Raw genomic sequence first — 17,402 nt, forward strand, 5'->3', positions numbered from 1 at the left:
AACAAACCCTTTTGAAAAGGGACAGGGTCAAGGGAGAAATTTCAATAAAGGGAAATAGGTTAGGAAGGAGCAAAATATAGTTAATCTTTCACAACATGAGTATTGTGGAAGGGTTTTACATAATTATACACATGTGGCCTATGTTGAATTGCTTGCCTTCTTAGGGAGGGTGGGTGGAGAGGGAAGAGGGGAGAGAATTTGGAACTCAAAGTTTTAAAAACAGATGTTCAAAAACAACAAAAAAAAAGTTTTTGTATGTAACTAGGAAACAAGATACACAGGCAATGGGGCATAGAAATTTATCTCGCCCTACAAGAAAGGAAGGGAAAAGGGGATGGGAGGGGAGTGTGGTGACAGAAGGGAGGGCTGACTGGAGAACGGGGCAACCAGAATATACGCCATCGTGTAGTGGGCAGGAGGGTAGAAATGGGGAGAAAATTCGTAATTCAAACTCTTGTGAAAATCAATGCTGAAAACTAAATATATTAAATAAATTAAAGAAAAAAGAAAACAAACGGGAAAATGATAATTGCTGGAGAGGATGTGGCAAAATTGGAACATTACTACATTGTTGGTAGAGTTGTGAACAGATCCAGCCATTTTGAAGAGCAATTTGGAGCTACGCCCAAAGGGCTATAAAAATGGGCATACCGTTTGACCCAGCAATACCACTCCTAGGGCTATATCCCAAAGAGATCACACAAGTGGGAAAGGGACCTGTATGTACAAAAATATTTATAGTTGTTCTTTTTGTGGTGGCAAAGAACTGGAAATCAAGGGGATGCCCATCAATTGGGGAATGGCTGAACAAGTTGTGGTATATGAATGTAATGGAATACTATTGTGCTATGAGAAATGGGGAAGATTCAGACTTCATAATAACCCTGAAAGACCTACGTGATCTGATGCTGAGTGAGAGGAGCAGAACCAGGGGAACTTTATACACAACCACAGACATTGATTCTGTGATGACTAACTTTGATAGACTTGGCTCTCCTCAGCAATGCAGGGCTCAAAGACAGCTCCAAAGGACTACATCCATAGAAAGAACTGTGCAGTCTGAATGCAGATTGATGCAAACTATCTGTTCTCTCTCTCTCTCTCTTTTTTTTTTTGGTTTTGTTTCTTCTCTCTCATGATTCATTCCATTGGTCATAATTCTTCTTTGCAACTTGACTATTGTGTAAATAAGCTTAATGCGAAGGTTTATGTAGAATCTGTATTGGACTGCATGTTGTCTTGGGGGGCAGGGAGGAGGGGAGGGAAGGGAAGAAAATTTGAAACTCAAGAATATATAAAACTAAGCGTTCATAAACTAAAAATAAAAAATGTAATTAAAAAAAACAAAACAAGAAAGAAAATGTATCCAAGTGCTACAAGCTATTTTTGGACTCTTAAAAAAAAGATAGTAAGCAATTTGATATAGGTTATATATGTGCAGTTGTGTAAAACATAATTCAATATTAGTCATGTGAAAGAAGAAATAGATGAAAAGGAAAAAAAACAAAAAAAGAAAGTGAAAATAGTATGCTTTGATCTGCATTCAAACACCATCTTTCTCTGGATGTAGATAGCACTTTTCCATCATGAGTCCTTTGGAATTGTCTTGAATCACTGTATTGCTAAGAAAAGCTAAGTCTATCAAAGTTGGTCATTGCACAATGTTGCTGTTATTGTGTACAATGTTCTCCTGGTTCTGCTCACTTCATTCAGCATCAGTTCATGTAAGTCTTTCCAGGTTTTTCTGAAATCTGCCTGCTCATCTTTACTTGTAGCACAATAGTATTCTATCGCAATCACCTACCACAACTTGTTCAGCCATTCCCCAGTTGATGGGCATCCCCTCAATTTCCAATTCTTTGCCACCACAAAAAGAGCTGCTATAAATATTTTTGCACATGTGGATCCTTTTCCCTTTTTCTGATTTCTTTGGGATACAGACCTTAGTCGTCCCACTACACTTTAAAAACCTTCACTTGAGCCAGCTGTATCCATTATAGCTACCATCCCATAACTCTCCTCCCTTTCAGAGTTAATCTCCTAGAAAAAGTCATGTAAACCCCTTGCCTCTGGATGCTCAATAAACCAACTCATTCTCTCTCTCTCTCTCTCTCTCTCTCTCTCTCTCTCTCTCTCTCTCTCCATCTTTCCATTCAGTGGCAACTTCCCTGTGTCATCTGGTTTTGTTTGTAGCACTGAAGAACTCCATCCGACTTTTAGATAGGATCTCTCACTATTATGAGTCTGACTGTGTCCCTTATGCCTGGAATTCTCTGCCCCATCACCTCAGCCTCTTATGATTCTGCTCAAATTCATCCAGGCACATAGTAAGCACTTAACAAATCCTGGCTGACTGACTTTGGACAATGTTTGACAGATTCCATCTTGGAATTTGCCCTTCCCCAGGTTGCCAGTAAAAAGAGTCAATATAAGGAAAGGAGGAATGCAGGTTTAGCACACTTCAGGATGAGTTCTGTCCATCAAGCCAGCCTCAACCCCCTTTTGAAATCCCAAGAAAGCCAGTGCCTGTGCCTTTAAATTGCTGGCAAGCTTGAGCACAGAAGGAGCACGTGTTGCACGTACTGGTAGTAACATCTGGGTTGGCAGCAGCCGCTTCTTAAAAAGGCAGACCTTGAGTCTGAATGAAGTTTGGGTGAGGTCCAGGCTTCAGGGCTTTGGAGAAGGCAGGAACAGGAAAGCCTGGCCGGGGGGGGGGGGGGGGGGGGAGGGAAGGGGGGAGATGGGAGGGAGAGCTGTAGTGAGGAGAAGCGCCGAGGTCCCTGAAATTGTCCTGGAGACAAACCAACTGGACCGGACCAAAAAACGAAACCAAACAAAAACACCAGCTAGATTCCCAGGATGAATCAATTCTTTGCTGGTCAGTGCCTCAGTGGCTACTATCCCCATAGGGCCACTTTCCTGAGAAGATTTTGTACTATCTTCCCTGGAGTTTCTAAAATTTGATATATCCTGCCCCCTGCATTTCCTCCCTACTAAATCTGGCATCCTGTTCTGGCTCCTTCCTGCTGTGTGAGCTGTATTCAGAATGTCCTGGCCCAGACCTCTTCCTCAAGTATAATTAGGAATAATGCTAATAACTCAGGAGTTTGTAAAGAGAGTTAACTTGGGTTCAAGCTTTACCTCTGACACATACTGGCTTGGTGAACCTATTCTGTCACGGCAGGGATTTGGGGTCAGGAACTAGTTGGGCTGTAGCTGCTGAGGTTGCTTCCAACTTGGAGATTCTGTGATTCCAAAAGAATCAAATGAGACTATGCCATAAGGTCTTGGTGTAGTGGAAAGAACAGTGGTCTGGGAATCAGGAGATCTGGATTCGAGTCCTACTTCATGTTGTGGTCTTGTACAAGTCATTTCTCTGAGCCTCACTTTATAATCACTCCATCTTGGGGCTGTGCTGAGGATTAAACGGTACTTAGAGGTAGGAGGGAAAGAACGTTATTATACTGATCTGGATACCTGCTTGTACCTCCCCCACCAACCCCCAGTTACTTTATATCTGTTTTGTATGTATTCTGTAGATATTTTATGTGTGTGCATGTTGTCTCCCTCATTAGAATGTAAGCCCCTAGAGGGCAGGCACTGTTTCAATATTTTTTTCTTTGTATCTCTAGCACCTAGCCCACTGTCTGGTATATAGTAGGCACATAGTGCTTGGTGCTTGTTTGATTAATTTCAACCCCATCCTTAAAAGATTGTAAATCTCTTGAGGGAGGACCTGGACTTTTTTTGTCTTTGAATCCCTAGGGGCAGCTGCAGTGCATAGAGTGCTGGGTCTGGAATCAGAAAGACTCATCTTCCTGAATTCAAATATGACCTCAGACACTTACTAGCTGTATGACCTTGGGCGAGTCACTTAACCCTGTTTACCTGTTTCTTCATCTGTAAAATGAGCTGGAAAAGGAAATGGCAAACCATTCCAAGGCACACCCCAAATGGGGTCTTGAAGAGTCAGGCAGGACTTAACAACAACAATCCCAAGCCCCTAGCACAATGCTTTGAATGCAGTGAAATCAGAGCCTCTGGTTTCCCTGGTACAGGGAATTCCCTCTGTGAAAAGGACCAGCCCTGTATTGACTATGCCTTTACTGCCTCTCACCTTGATAGAAGATGGGCTTCATGAATGTTTGTTAAGTTGAATGAACTTTAAGACACTGAGAAAGATAGGAAAGATTTCCTGGAGATGGAGGGAGATGTTGGTCAATCCCAGTTAGGCAACAAGGTTCCTTCTTTCCTTCTTGCCTTCCTTTCTTCCTCCCTCCCTCCCTTCCTTCCTTCTCTTCTCTCCTTCCTATCCCTCTGTCCACACAGGGAATCATACCCTTAACTGCGGGTGCTCTGTCCAAAGGAATACAAACTTTGATCGCTGAAACCTAGCAAGATATCTTGGGGATTATGGGCTAGATTTCTTTTTTACGGACCATGCCTTAAACCCAAAGCACTCTGGCTCTAATTGATTGGTCCAGCCCAATGGGTCCAGGCCCAAGCATCACTTGGTTGTTGCTTGGACCCTGTTGGTTCAAAGTGAGTGTAAATAGCAAACGTTTCTGTTTTGGCCAGAAACTTTGAGGATCTTTCCCTCCCAGATTGATTTTATTTATTTTTTGACTAGGTAAAAGAGGCCACTCTTTGCCTCATTTTTTACCTAATTTTAATCACTGAATGGGTGTTGCCTCAGACAAACTGAGACCTGAGAAAGCTCTTAGCTCAAGAGGGCTAAGCCCTCTCACTGCATCAGGGCCATCTGCAGCCATCCTGATCTATATCTGGCCACTGTACCCAGATGGCCTTGGAGGACAGAGTGAGGCTGGTGATTTTGCACAGCCCTCCCTCACTTAAATCCAATTCATTTGCAAGTCATGACAATTCCATACTGATGTCATGGTCCTCTTTGAGAATGAAGACGAAACACAAGTGACTATTCTGTGCAGAAGGAATGAAAAACCATTAATTAAGTTGCTTACTATGAGCCTGGCACTTGGCTAACACAAATGCTGGGGAGGCCAGGGAGAGATGTTTTGGCTAGAGAGGTTCAAGGAATAACAAGTGTCACCCTTAGGACAATGAATTGGCCCTTCCTTTTCCAGAAGGACGGTGTTGATTTTATTCCTGTAGCAGAGACAAGGGTCAGGGATGGGGTCAGATCTCTAGAGTACTCAAAATTAGGGAAATTAGAATACTCAAAATTAGGGAAATGCCTTATTGTGGGAGAACTGCCCACAGCTGATTTCAAGGAAAAAGAACACGATTTAGAGTCAGAGGACGAGAGTTTGACTCTTAGTAGCAGTATGACCTTGGGCAAATCATTTCACCTCCTCTGGAGCCTCAGTTTCCTCATCTGTAAAATGGAAGGGTTTGGCCAGAATGACCACTCAGGTACCTTCCAGCTCTCAATCAGCGGACCTGCCAAAGTGCTAATGTTGTCAGCTGAGTAGGAAAGGGGAAGCGGAGGGGGCGATTGAGGCTCTTTGGCCATCCGGGCCCCTCCTGCAGTACCCCAGTTCCCTCTCCACGCCCCCAGCCCTTCCCCAGGCTCTTTCGGGGCGGGGCGGGGCGGGGCGGAGCGGGCTGGTTCCTTGCGTGGCAGGCCGAGGCTCCCGAAGTTTCCAGTATTCCCTGCAGCTATCCCTCCTAGCTTTGTCCCCGACAGCCAGCGGTTCGGGCTCCCTGGTGAGCGAGCCCCCAAGCAGCCATCCCGGCCGCCTGTCTACCTGAGCTGGGAGCCCTCCGACCGCCAGGATGCGGCCCCTGCTGCTGGGGCCGCTGCTGGCCCCGCTCTGCTGGCTCATCCTGGCCGAAGCCAAGAGCGATCTGAAGCCAGAGGGTAAGGAGGGCTGGGGGTGTATGTCGTGTGCGTGTGATCGAGGGACAGTGGGGCCCGGGCAGCCCCAGCCTTCCCAGCCTGAGGACCGCGCTGGGGCACTGGGGGGATTTGGAGGTGGGGAGCGGAGAACCGGGGCGAGGGAGAGGGGGAAATACCGGCTACCCTAGTGGCCTTAGGGAATGGAGCTGTGGACTCTGGCCCCTACGCCCGTTAGGCAACAGGCCCCGGCATGGCAAGGGTTGCCCGGTGGTGCCCAGCCCTGTGACAGCATGTGGAAACGACCCTGCTCTTCCCATTCTCGGCCCTGCTCACATGCTCAGTCGCTGGGTGAACTTGGGCCAGGCAGTCACTTCCCCTCTCTGGGCCCAGGTCGCCTCATTTCTCAAATGAGGAGTTGGGAGTCTAGGCAGCCTCCGGGAGGCCCCTTGCAGCCCCAGAATTCTCCTGTGTGAATCCCGAGCCTCCGGTAACCCATTTCCACTCCACCTCCTGGGAGAGGCGGAGCTACCTCTGTCCTAGCTTTGAGACACTTTACAAAGTGCCCAAAAACGTACAGCCAGAGGCCAGCTCCGTGGCCGCAAGCTCCAGCAGGTCCCAGCAGGCGGTCCTCCCTCTATCTCTTTGAACCATCCTTGGTATCTGCTTGAGATTACGGCCACCAAGTTGGGGGTTGAGAAAGGAAAAAGAAACATTCCAGCCAGTCCAAATGGCTTTCAAGAAACTAGGGGTTGGAGTTCTTACTCTTCAAATCTGGGCCAGAACTAGCAACCACCCCATCAATTAACAGGCAGGTATTTAGCACATTCTGTGTGTCGGGGTGTTGAAGTGGTGTGCAAAGGGAAAGGAGAGAGAGAAAGAGGAGGAAGGGAGAGAGAAAAAGAGAGGGGGAAGGGGGAGGGGAGAAGAGAAGAGGAAGAGAGAGGGGATAGAAAAGGGGGAAAAGAGAGGGGGGGAAGGCAGAGAGAGAAAAGAAGAGAGAAGAGAAGGGGAGAGGAGAGAAGAGAAAGAGAGGGGATAGAAAAGGGGGGAAGAGAGGGAGGGAGGGGAGAAAGGGGGAGAGAGAAAAGGGGGAGAGGGGAGAAAAGAAGGGGAGAGAAAAGGAAGAGAGAGGAGACAGAAAGGGGGAAGAGAGGGAGGGAGGAGAAAAAGGGGGAGAGAGGAGAAGGGGAGAGAAGAGGAAAGAGGAGATAGAAAGGGGGGAAGAGAGGGAAAGAGGGAGGGGAGAAAGGGGACAGAGCAAAGAGAGGGAGAAACCACTGCAAAGGTACAGATGGGAGGTGGAACAGAATGTAGATGGGGAGAATGTGGGACCTCCAGGCTTTGCACTCACCCCATTGGCACCAATAGGAGCTGCCAGGCTGGCACCCTTCCTTTCTCTCCTGCTTCCAGGTTGCCCAGATCTCTGTAAATTGGGAGGAGCAGGTTAAAACTCACCTACATTCTCCATCTGCTTGGCTTTCTGTAATTTTCTATTGTGGTTCACTGCACCAATGGCTAGATTCAAAGCTGGGGGACCTGAGTTTCAATCCTAGCTGGGTCATCTGAGTGATTTGGGGGAAATTATTTTGCCACTCAAGGCTTCAGTTTCTCTATCTAGAAAATGAGCCAGTTGGTCTAGATGACCCACCAGGCCCCTTCCATCTCTAAGTCAGTGATGCCAGATCTCTTGCTTTTACGTTCCTTCCATTTTCAGGTACTCATCTCAAGCTCAGTTTCTCCCCAAAGACGCCCACCACATCTTTAGCCTGCTCTCCAAGGGCTGGCTGCTCCTGCTCTCTCACCCCGTGCACACAGAGTCAGGAAGTAGGCATTGTCTCTCTTTCCCACCACCACTGGCAGATTCTCTCTTCTATCCCTGCTCCCCACCCCTCTCTACCTTAAACTTCTTTCCATCCTGACCAGATGCCTGCTGCTGTCATCTGCTCACCTGCAGCCCACTCTGTCTTTTCCAGTAAGTTCAGGACAGGGCTCACAATCTTTTCTAGCCCAACCCTGGTTGTCCTGTTCCTTAACCTTCTCAACCCCAATGGCCATTGTCTCCAGTCCACCTCCATTACACAGAGCATCATGGGATGCTAGATTTGCAGCTAGAAGGGACTCCAGAGGTCATCTAGAGCAGCCCCTTCATTTTACAGTTGAGAAAACTGAGTCTTAGAGAGGTTGAGTGACTTGCCCAGGGTCACATGGGGGGCTCAATATTTAAACCTGTTTTCTGACTTCAAATCCAGCTCTCTCGCTAGAGTTCTGTCCTGAGCCTTTACCATCTCCCCAGACAGTCAATCAGCAATCAGTTGTGCACACTCGCACACACACAAGCCTTCACACATACACACCTCTCCTCGAGTGCCAGCATGACAACTTTGCTGAAAATAACTTGCTACGTGACCTTCAACAAGTTATTTTCTCTTTTCTGATGGACTAGACAGGGCCCTCCCACAGCCCTGACATTTTGGGTTCTAAGGGCCCTCCTAGCTCTGACATCCTGGGTTCTAAGGCCCTCCCAGCTCTGACATCCTGGGTTCTAAGGGCCCTCCTAGCTCTGACATCCTGGGTTCTAAGGTCCTCCTAGCTCTGACATCCTGGGTTCTAAGGGCCCTCCTAGCTCTGACATCCTGGGTTCTAAGGGCCCTCCTAGCTCTGACATCCTGGGTTCTAAGGTCCCTCCCAGCTCTGACATCCTGTGTTCTAAGGGCCCTCCTAGCTCTGACATCCTGGGTTCTAAGGTCCCTCTCAAGCTCTTGACATCCTGTGTTCTAAGGGCCCTCCCAGCTCTGATATCCTGGGTTCTAAGAGCCCTCCCAGCTCTGATATCCTGTGTTCTAAGAGCCCTCCTAGCTCTGATATTCTGAGATTCTTCCCATTCACTGTTCTGAGCTCTCCTATTTCTGTATTCTAAAAGCCTTGCTAGGTGTGACATTATATGTTCTCAAGTCTTTGGTAGCTCTGACATTCTCTGTTCTAAGTAAGGCCCCTCCCAGTCCTAATGTTCTCTGCTTGAATTGGTTGTATAGATGGGATCCCTTAGCCTCTGTGCCCAAACCACCCCCTTGGATTAGTAGCTTCCCTGGCTTCTCATTCAGCTCAGATCTCCCCTCTGCAGGAGGCCTTTCCTGATCCCTGTAGTTGTTAGGACTTTGCTCTTTCACATTGTCTTCCATCCACCCTGCATTTATCTTGTCTGTGCCCAGTTATTTACATGTTGTTTCCTCCATTAGAATGTAGGCTTCTGGAGGGCAAGGGCTGCTTCTTTCTTCCTTTATATCCCCCAGTACCGAGCACAACATCTAGCACACTTAACAGCTGCTTCTTGACTGACAGCCGTACTCCACATAGATTTTCATCAAAGACCCTGCGATGGAACAACCATTTCTCACTCATTTGAATCCTAGAGTTGCCTAATGAATAGCTCCTTGTATTTCTTAAGTCATCCAACTTACTTTTAAACTCGCCCCTCACCTCCTCCTACATACCCCTACCCCTCTATTCCCCCACCCCCTACCCCACCCCCAACAACATGGTCTCATTCATCTTCAGACTGTCCTTAGAGACAGGGCGGAAGGAAAGGGAAGGGACAGACATTGACCACCAGTTACTGAGTCACAGAAGAGTTCAGTGACTAATCCCATATTGGAGCCTAAACATTCATCCATCCATCCATCCATCCATCCATGGAATATCACAATGCTAATGAAATCACAGACCCAGACCAGACTAGCTCTATTTTAAAGACGGGCAAACCGAAGCCTAGAAAGGCAGCTTAGCTTATGTTGCCCCAACTCACTCAGCTGGTCGGTGATGGAGCTAGGACTCAAGTCCAGGTCTCCGTCTCTACCACCCTGAAGCCTTGCCCTGAGCTTTCCGGGCCAAGGCCCATTTGCCTGACCAGCTGGGCTCAGAGAGGTCCTTTGTCTGCCTTTGGTAAAAGAAGCTGGATTATCTGGCACCTGGGGCCCATGGTCTATGGGAGAAGCAGGCTTGGTGTCTGCAGTGCTCATCTGGGAATCCACAGCTTCCTTCCTCTGGCTCCACTCCCCTAAGGGTCATTCCAGGATTCTGCTTCTCTCTCATTCCAGAGGTCCCGTCTCCTGATCTTTCCTCCTCTTCAGGAGTCCCCAGCGGGACCGAGGCCAGCTTTGTCTCAGCACTTAGCCGCAGGTCCGCCGCTGATTCCCCTCCCTCCTGCTGGCCCAGACAAGGCCCCTTCAGTGCTACCATGTCTAGCTGGAAATGAGTTTCATGAGGCCGAATGTACAATGTAATGGGCCCACCTCTGACATAGGAGACATAGGCCCTGCCCTCATGGAGGCACCCTGCCCCCACCCCAGCCTGAAGTCTTGGGAGACAGGACAAAAAAGCTGACTTAAGCAAACAGTCCTTCTTTCACATCCGCCCTGTGAGGTAGTTATAGTCAATATTATTGCCCTCATTTTACAAATGAAGAAACTGAGGCCCAGAGAAAGGAAGAGACTTGCCAGGGGTCCCCCAGTAACTGGCAAGACTCAAACCCCGTCTCTTGCCCCCAAGCTGTTGTTTTTTCTGTTACATCACAAGATTCCCTATGGGGTGCCTCGACAGTAACATTAAGTGCCTTCTATGTACACATTAGCATAGTCTGGTTCTTTTAAGGTTCCTCGCATGGAGTCAGATGAAGGGACCACTTGAGGGTGCTAAGGCCACCCAGAGCACAGGCCAAGAGCCACTGGCTCACGACTTTGTTCTGATTGTTACTTCTTTAATTACGGTTGGTATCGTAGATTTAAGACTAGAAAGAAGCCTTCTTTCGGCCGCATGTTTGACACCTCTGATTCTGTCCAAAACCTTCCTTTTACAGACCAGAGGAAGGGAAGGGACTTCCCCAAAGTCACACAGCCAGTGAGGATCAAAGCTGGGATTAGAACCCAGGGCTTCTGATTGGAAATGCTACATTTCGCCCCCTTATGCTAGGCTTTTTCCTACAGCAAAGTGAAGTCTAGATTGGGTGCCAACCAAACATTAGACATCCTGACCTGAGTGAGGCATTTAACTGTGTTAAATGTTGTGGCCAGATATGGGTCGAGGAGACCGCAGGTGGTGCCTTCTCCATGGGGCATAGCAGCTCCCATTGTGAAATGCTGGGCTCTGCCCCCTTCAGAAGGCATCGATTGCCACAGCCAGCTAGGAGAGAGAAGAGAGATTGGATTCGGCCAGACTAGCCTGAGGGTGAGGCCAAGTCTTGGAAGGATAAAGGTGATGAGATGGCTAGAAGGGCCAGGCTGGCTTTGGAAACGGAATTCTCTTCCATGGTTGCAAATGCATTGCACAGACCCAGAAGGCACATTCCTCACCTTGCTGGGATGGGACAGCCCAGAAGGAAGGAGAGAAGATACTCGATTTAGAAAGATTACCGACCTGGTTTAGGCCCAAGGAACGGAGGGGAAGGGCAGTACAGTGGTTAGAGTAGCGACCTGAAATTTAGAAAGTATGTATGCTTGGGAAAAATGCAGGTCTTGAATGTTTGGTATATGCTATGTAAATCTTAACATACTATATAAAGGCTCTTCATGTGCCAGGCAATGTGGGAAGTGCTGTACAAATATTATCTCATTTAATCTTCACAACAACCCTAGGAGGGAGGGTGCTATTATCATCCCCACTTAACACGTGATGAAACTGAGGAAGACAACGGTTAAGTGACTTACCCAGGGTCACACAGCCATTACGTGTCTGAGTCCAGATTTGAACTCGGGTCTTCCTGACTCCTTCCTGGTTCTATCTGTTCTAATACTTAGCCACTTTCATAATAAGGGGAGTGTAATAAATAATGCAGGCGCCAGAAGGAAAGATGAGAAAACTCTCTCTGTGAAGGTTTCCAGGCCAAGGCCCAAAAAAGGGAGCCCTGTCTTTTCGATGCTGGCCTCTCACTGACCAGCCCAAGGAGAATATTTCCCAGACAAATGACACAGGGGCAGGGAGGGAGTGGGGAAGGGGAGGGGCGAGGCAGGGAGTCAGGGGCCTTTTCTTCACAGGTTAAGGTGCTGCTTTGAGAAGAATGGCTGTTTATTCTTTCCATTTAACCAGCGAAGCATGAACCCAGGAGAGGAGCTGTGTGGCTTCCTGGCCCAGCTCTGGACTCTCAAGTTCCCGTGTGCAGACACAAACACCCTCTCTGTGTCCTTTTCCATCTCAGAAACCTGATACTCCTTTCTGCGCTCCCCAGGGTCCCTGTCCCGCCAGAGGGGCCCCAAGCCTGGGGCAGCCTGCAGCAGCCTGCTAGATTCCCTTAGGCTGGGAGAATCTGATCTGTCCCATTCTGTCCAGAGTGTGCCTTCTCTCCACTGATCCCCAAGGAGGAGTACACTGTCTCCCTGCCTAGCCCCCAGGCTCCTGTGGGCACAATGATGCCCAAGCTGTCTTCCCCACCCTCACTCTACTGACTACTCGACTATTCGCCCAGAGCCCCAAGGGCTCGGCCAGAGCTTCCTCTTCCTGTGAAGCATCTGGGTTGGCTTACCGCTCCAACCTCTTCAGATCCAACAGACGGCAGCCATCTGCTAAGTAGCTCCCAGCCAGCTTGGCAGCCCCTGTTCCCTGAGCCCACTCCAGCCCCTATCTCTGGACTTTTCTTTCCACCCCTTTTACCAGCACAGTGACTGTTGTTAACAGAGTTGGGGGTGGGGCGTGGATAGAGCCGTGGATTTGGAGCTAGGAAGAGCCGGCTTCAAGTTCTGCCTTAGACCCTGGCTGTGTGACTCTGGGCAAGTGGCTTAACCCATCTGAGCCTCGATTTCCTCATCTGTAGGGTCGTTGTGAGACTCGGATGAGATCCTGGATATAAAGCGCTAAGGTACCATACCCACAAAACCGGCTATCTGCTATTACTATTACAATATTATATTGTTTTATTAGCTATTATCATAGTTATATTATTATATTGTTTGATTATATTATTAGGTTATTTAATATATATTATTATTGTTAATCTTCTCTTATATTGTTTAATTATATATCATATTATTATTATTATTAAACTTCCTTTATTGTTCAGTCATGTCTGACTCTTCATGACCCCATGTGGGGTTTTCTTGACAGAGATACTGGAGTGATTTGCCATTTCCTTCTCCAGCTCATTTGACAGATGAGGAAACTGAGGCAACTAGGCTTAAGTGACTTACCCAGGGTCACACAGCTAGTAACTGTCCAAGGCCAGATTCGAACTCACGAAGATGAGTCTTCCTGACTTCAGGCCTGGCATTCTGTGCACTATGGTGCCACCTAGCTGCCCCTGTGGGTTACTCCATGGCCAGTTTTTACACAGAGATGGTCCCAGTATTCGGCTTCTATTTCCCTATAGCTCTCATATCCATCCCCTTCATCAGGCCCTCATCATCACTCACCTAGAGGACTGCAGTGACCTCCCTGCCTCCAGGCCCCACACACCTGCCAGAGTGATTTCTAAAATGCAGGTCTGGCCTTGTGACGCCCCAGTGGTTCCTTCTTACCACCCGGATCAAACGCAAACTCTTTTCTTTGGCTTTTAAACCCTCTATAACCTGGCCCCAACCTACCTTTCCAGGTACACTATGCACACACTATGGGCTTTGTTGTTCCTAATACACACATGGTGCTAAGTCTCTGCTTTCCTTGCCTTTGCACAGGCTGTGACCCCTCCCTGGAATGCACTCTCTCTTTCACTTCTGCCTCTTACAATTTGCTTAAACTCCACCCTTCCTGGTCCCGTCATCTGCTGAACCTTTATCCCCAAATCATCCTTTAAGAGAAAGCCATGGGGCGCAGTGCTCGCCTGGAGTCAGAAAGACCTGGGTTCAAATCCTGTCTCTCACACTTACTAACTGTGTGACCCTGGGCAAGTCACTTAACCTCTGCCTGCTTCAGTTTCCTGGGGTAATGGGGGTGTTAAGAGCACCTACCTCCCGGGGTAATGAGGTAACATTTGTGAAGTGCTTAGCAAACCATAACACATTATATACTGCTTGGTGATGATTTTGTCTATGTCAGCGTTATCTCCTCCAGCTAGACCATCAGCTCCACAAGAGAAGGGACTTGTTACTTTTTTGTTTTTGTGTCCCTAGCACTCAGCACAGTGCCTGGCCCATAGTAGGTGCTTCATCAATACACGTCACCTGATTCCAACTCTGGAATTCTGTGATACGGTTACATTATTCTTCACTTGGATGGGATCCCAGATGGCACAGGAAGTGATATGGTTATATTTATCTCTGGATCCTTCCTCTCTCCCCTCCTCTCTCCTTTCCACTTACCCTTCTCACACACACACCCTTCCACCCCTTTCCCACCATTCCCACCCGTCTATCTCCCAGACAATCTATTGGTTCTCACGGTGGCCACCAAGGAGACGGAGGGATTCCGGCGCTTCAAGAGGTCAGCCCAGTTCTTCAACTACAAAGTCCAGGTGAGAGGTCTTCCACCACAGCCAACTAGAATAAGGGGAGTTGAGTGGGCAGGGACAGGAGGAGGGATGAGCTCAGACCTACTTCTCCCTCAAAAATTGGTCCAACCAAGGTGGGTCGGGATGGTGGTGGGCAGTGGGGGAAGGAGGGAATCTTGACTCAGAGAAACCCCAGAACAGAATTAATTGCTGGTGGGAGGAACAGAAAGGGGGCCAAGTGGAAATTCCTGGTTTTGCTCCCTGACCATCTGCCATACCTGGCAGCTGAGGCAATTGTGTAATTAGCATTCCATCATCTCCAAGTTCCAAAAGATTCCTCTCTTTCTCCCTCTTGCCCTGCCCCCCCCCCAGTGTCTACCCAAATGTGTAGAACCAGGCCCTGGGGTATTTACTTTCCCTCTTCATCCACCCCTGCAGAGAAAAGCTGAAGAAACATGTCCAACTGTCTAGTTAGCCAGGAAAATGTATTGCACATTCTATGTGTGCAGAACACTGTACTAGATACTATGGGGGGATGAAAAAGCAATAGGAGTCCCTACCCTTGGCCCCTGAAGAAACTCATTAGGTTTGCAAGGTGATTTATCTGTGATCTCTCCAATTTATCCTGCCTATAGCTTGTTCGTACTGAGAGAAATGATTATTTCTCAATTATTATTGAATCAGGACCAAGGTTCTTCTCCTCTTCTACTTCCTCATCCAGAAACCAACTAGCGTGGGAAGTCTTGCTCAAAGACTTACCCAGGCTAAAATCTAGGTTCTTATTTATTGCTGCTGTTTGTCCTTCTTCTTGAAGAGGACCATGACACCAGGAAGGTGACGCCATGACTTACAAGTGAATTGGATTTATATATCTATATCTCACTGTCAGCAGATGTTTTGTTCTTTTCATAAAATCCTTGGAATGACAAATAGAGGCCTGTCCACTATTGAAGGAGGCATCTGGGGAGCTCAGAGTGCTCATTAGCCCTTGACACAACTAACTCCATCTTGGCCTGCATTCGCTATTTTTTGCTATTTAAGTCTCGGCAGGCTGTCTCCATCTAGGTTTCCTTCCTAATCACTTTATGATTATAAATGTGGCCTCTGGGGTTGAAATAGTTCTAGAAACTTCACTTTTCTTTATCTGATAAAGCACTTAGTAGGTGTTTCACAAATGCCAGTTGACTAACACCTAACTGCCTTTGGTCTACCGTGAGTGGCTATCTTATCAAGGCCACTTTATTTCCTTTGTAACAAGTGACAAGCCTTCACTTTTGTTGTAATAAGGTGTTCTGGGATGTCTAGCGCCTCTGGTATGAAGGCTAGCCTGCCCTGCTCAGCCAGCTTTGGTGTCTACTCGATTCACCCAACCCCCACCTGTGGCTCCTAGAAGCTGTAGCAAGCACAGTGGCCACAACCAAGTAAACCATCTGGGCTAAACCAAGCTGAGGATAACCCAGGGGTCTCAAGCCCATCAGTGAGTTAGGGGGGTGTCCACCCCAAGCATTGAAGACTTTTTCTGTTGGAATGGATGGATGAGAACAATTTATTCCAATGGCCATGAGGGCGATGGAAGCAGGCGCTGTGGAGTGCTTATAGCTTGGTCAGATATCAAAGACGCCAAAGAAGCCAAACAAAGGACTTTGCATTTAATCCTGGAAGTACGAGGGAGCCACTAAGGTTTATTGAGTAGGAGAGTGATATGGTCATTCAGACCTGTGCTTTGAGAAGATTACTTTGGCAGTTGAGTGGAGGATGAATTGAGACAGGGAGAAGTTAGGAGATTATTGTAACAGTCCTGGAATAAGATGATGAAGACCTGGATGGTCCTGGTGGCTGTTTAAGTGGAGAGAATGGGACAGATTTGAGAAATTTTTGTAGAGATAAAAACAGTAAGATTTGACAACTGACTGGCTATGTGGGATGAGTAGAGAGTGAAGCTGAGGGTGACACAGGTCTCACAAACTGAGGATACTGGCATGATTTCTCAATAGAGATAGGTTAGTGAATAACAGGGCGTGGGTGAAAAGATAATGATTCCTCTTTGGACATGTTGAGTTTTCTATGGGATATCTAGTTTCAGATGTCCAAAAGGCAATTGGTGATGTGGGCCTAGTGCTCAGGAGAGAGACCATAGAGATAATAATTGAATCCAAGGGACCCATAGAGGTTACCTAATGATCTTAAGGTATAGAGAGAAAAGAGAAGAGGGACGAAGACAGGGCCTGGGGCGGGGGAACACCCACAGTTAGTGGTGGTAAAATGGTTGGCTGTCTTAGAAAGGAGACTGAGAAGGAGCAGTCTGATGGAGAACTAAGAGAAATCAATATCCAGAAATTTGGAGAAGAGAGACTATCCAGGAGAGAAGGAGAAAGACAGAAAGAGAGAGGGAGGGGGAGAGAGAGACAGAGGGACACAGAGAGAGAGAAGACTGAGAAAAGGCCATTAGACTGAAGAATTTTAATATATTTATTGCTTGCCTTGCCTGCCTCACAGGGTTTTGCTGAGACAAAAACACTTGGTTTATTAATAAAGGGCTATAAAAATCCAGGTTGTGTTTACATGCCCCAGGAATGTTGGTTCTTGCTGAGTTGTCTCCATTCCTTCTGGGAGAAATGGGGACTGCTCCATCTCTGAATTGAAATTCCTTAGCAAATTCTTCTTAGCAAAGAGCATAAGATTTAAAGGTATTGGAAATCATCTGCTTCAACTCCCTCATTTTATGGAGCAGAAAACAGACCTAGAGAGATGAAGTGACCAGAGAGTGCCCTTCTGCACCGCCTTCCCCCTCCCCCAATAGAATGCAGCAGAGAGCCAGGTTCCAGCCCAGAGCCTCTGAGCCCAGATCTCCTGGTCTTCCCACTACGTCACCAATCATCTCTGCACTTGTGGCTTCTCTCCCTAGCTCTAATCAGGGGCTAGATCAGGGATTCTAAACCTGTGAACTTATTTTATTAATATTTCAATAATTATATTCTAATGTAATTGATTTACTCTGTCATCCTCTTAATTTTATTTTATGCATTGAAAAACACAATTCTGGGGAGGAGGCCCTTAGGCTTCCCCAGGCTGTCCAAGGGGTCCAGGACCTAAAAAAGGATCCCTAGAAATAGAGGAGTCAGGTCGGAGGCTGGGCCAATAAACTTCCTTTCTTGTTTTTTAAATTTGTTTTTA

The 17,402-nt window shown here is 47.5% G+C and overlaps 1 protein-coding gene across 1 annotated transcript in view; it reads left to right on the forward strand.

The window, feature by feature from the left end:
• Nucleotides 1–5,512: 5,512 nt before the first annotated feature.
• Nucleotides 5,513–17,402, forward strand: part of PLOD1 (procollagen-lysine,2-oxoglutarate 5-dioxygenase 1) — a 44,562-nt gene continuing 32,672 nt past the window's right edge. Inside the window, exons 1-2 of the mRNA XM_036745941.1 lie at nt 5,513–5,842; nt 14,161–14,252. Coding sequence (XP_036601836.1) covers nt 5,758–5,842; nt 14,161–14,252 — 177 coding nt within the window. The 5' untranslated portion in view covers nt 5,513–5,757. The remainder of the gene's footprint in view (nt 5,843–14,160; nt 14,253–17,402) is intronic.

The sequence above is a fragment of the Trichosurus vulpecula genome, chromosome 2 (genome assembly GCF_011100635.1).
Source record: "Trichosurus vulpecula isolate mTriVul1 chromosome 2, mTriVul1.pri, whole genome shotgun sequence".
In the NCBI taxonomy this organism is placed as follows: domain Eukaryota; kingdom Metazoa; phylum Chordata; class Mammalia; order Diprotodontia; family Phalangeridae; genus Trichosurus; species Trichosurus vulpecula.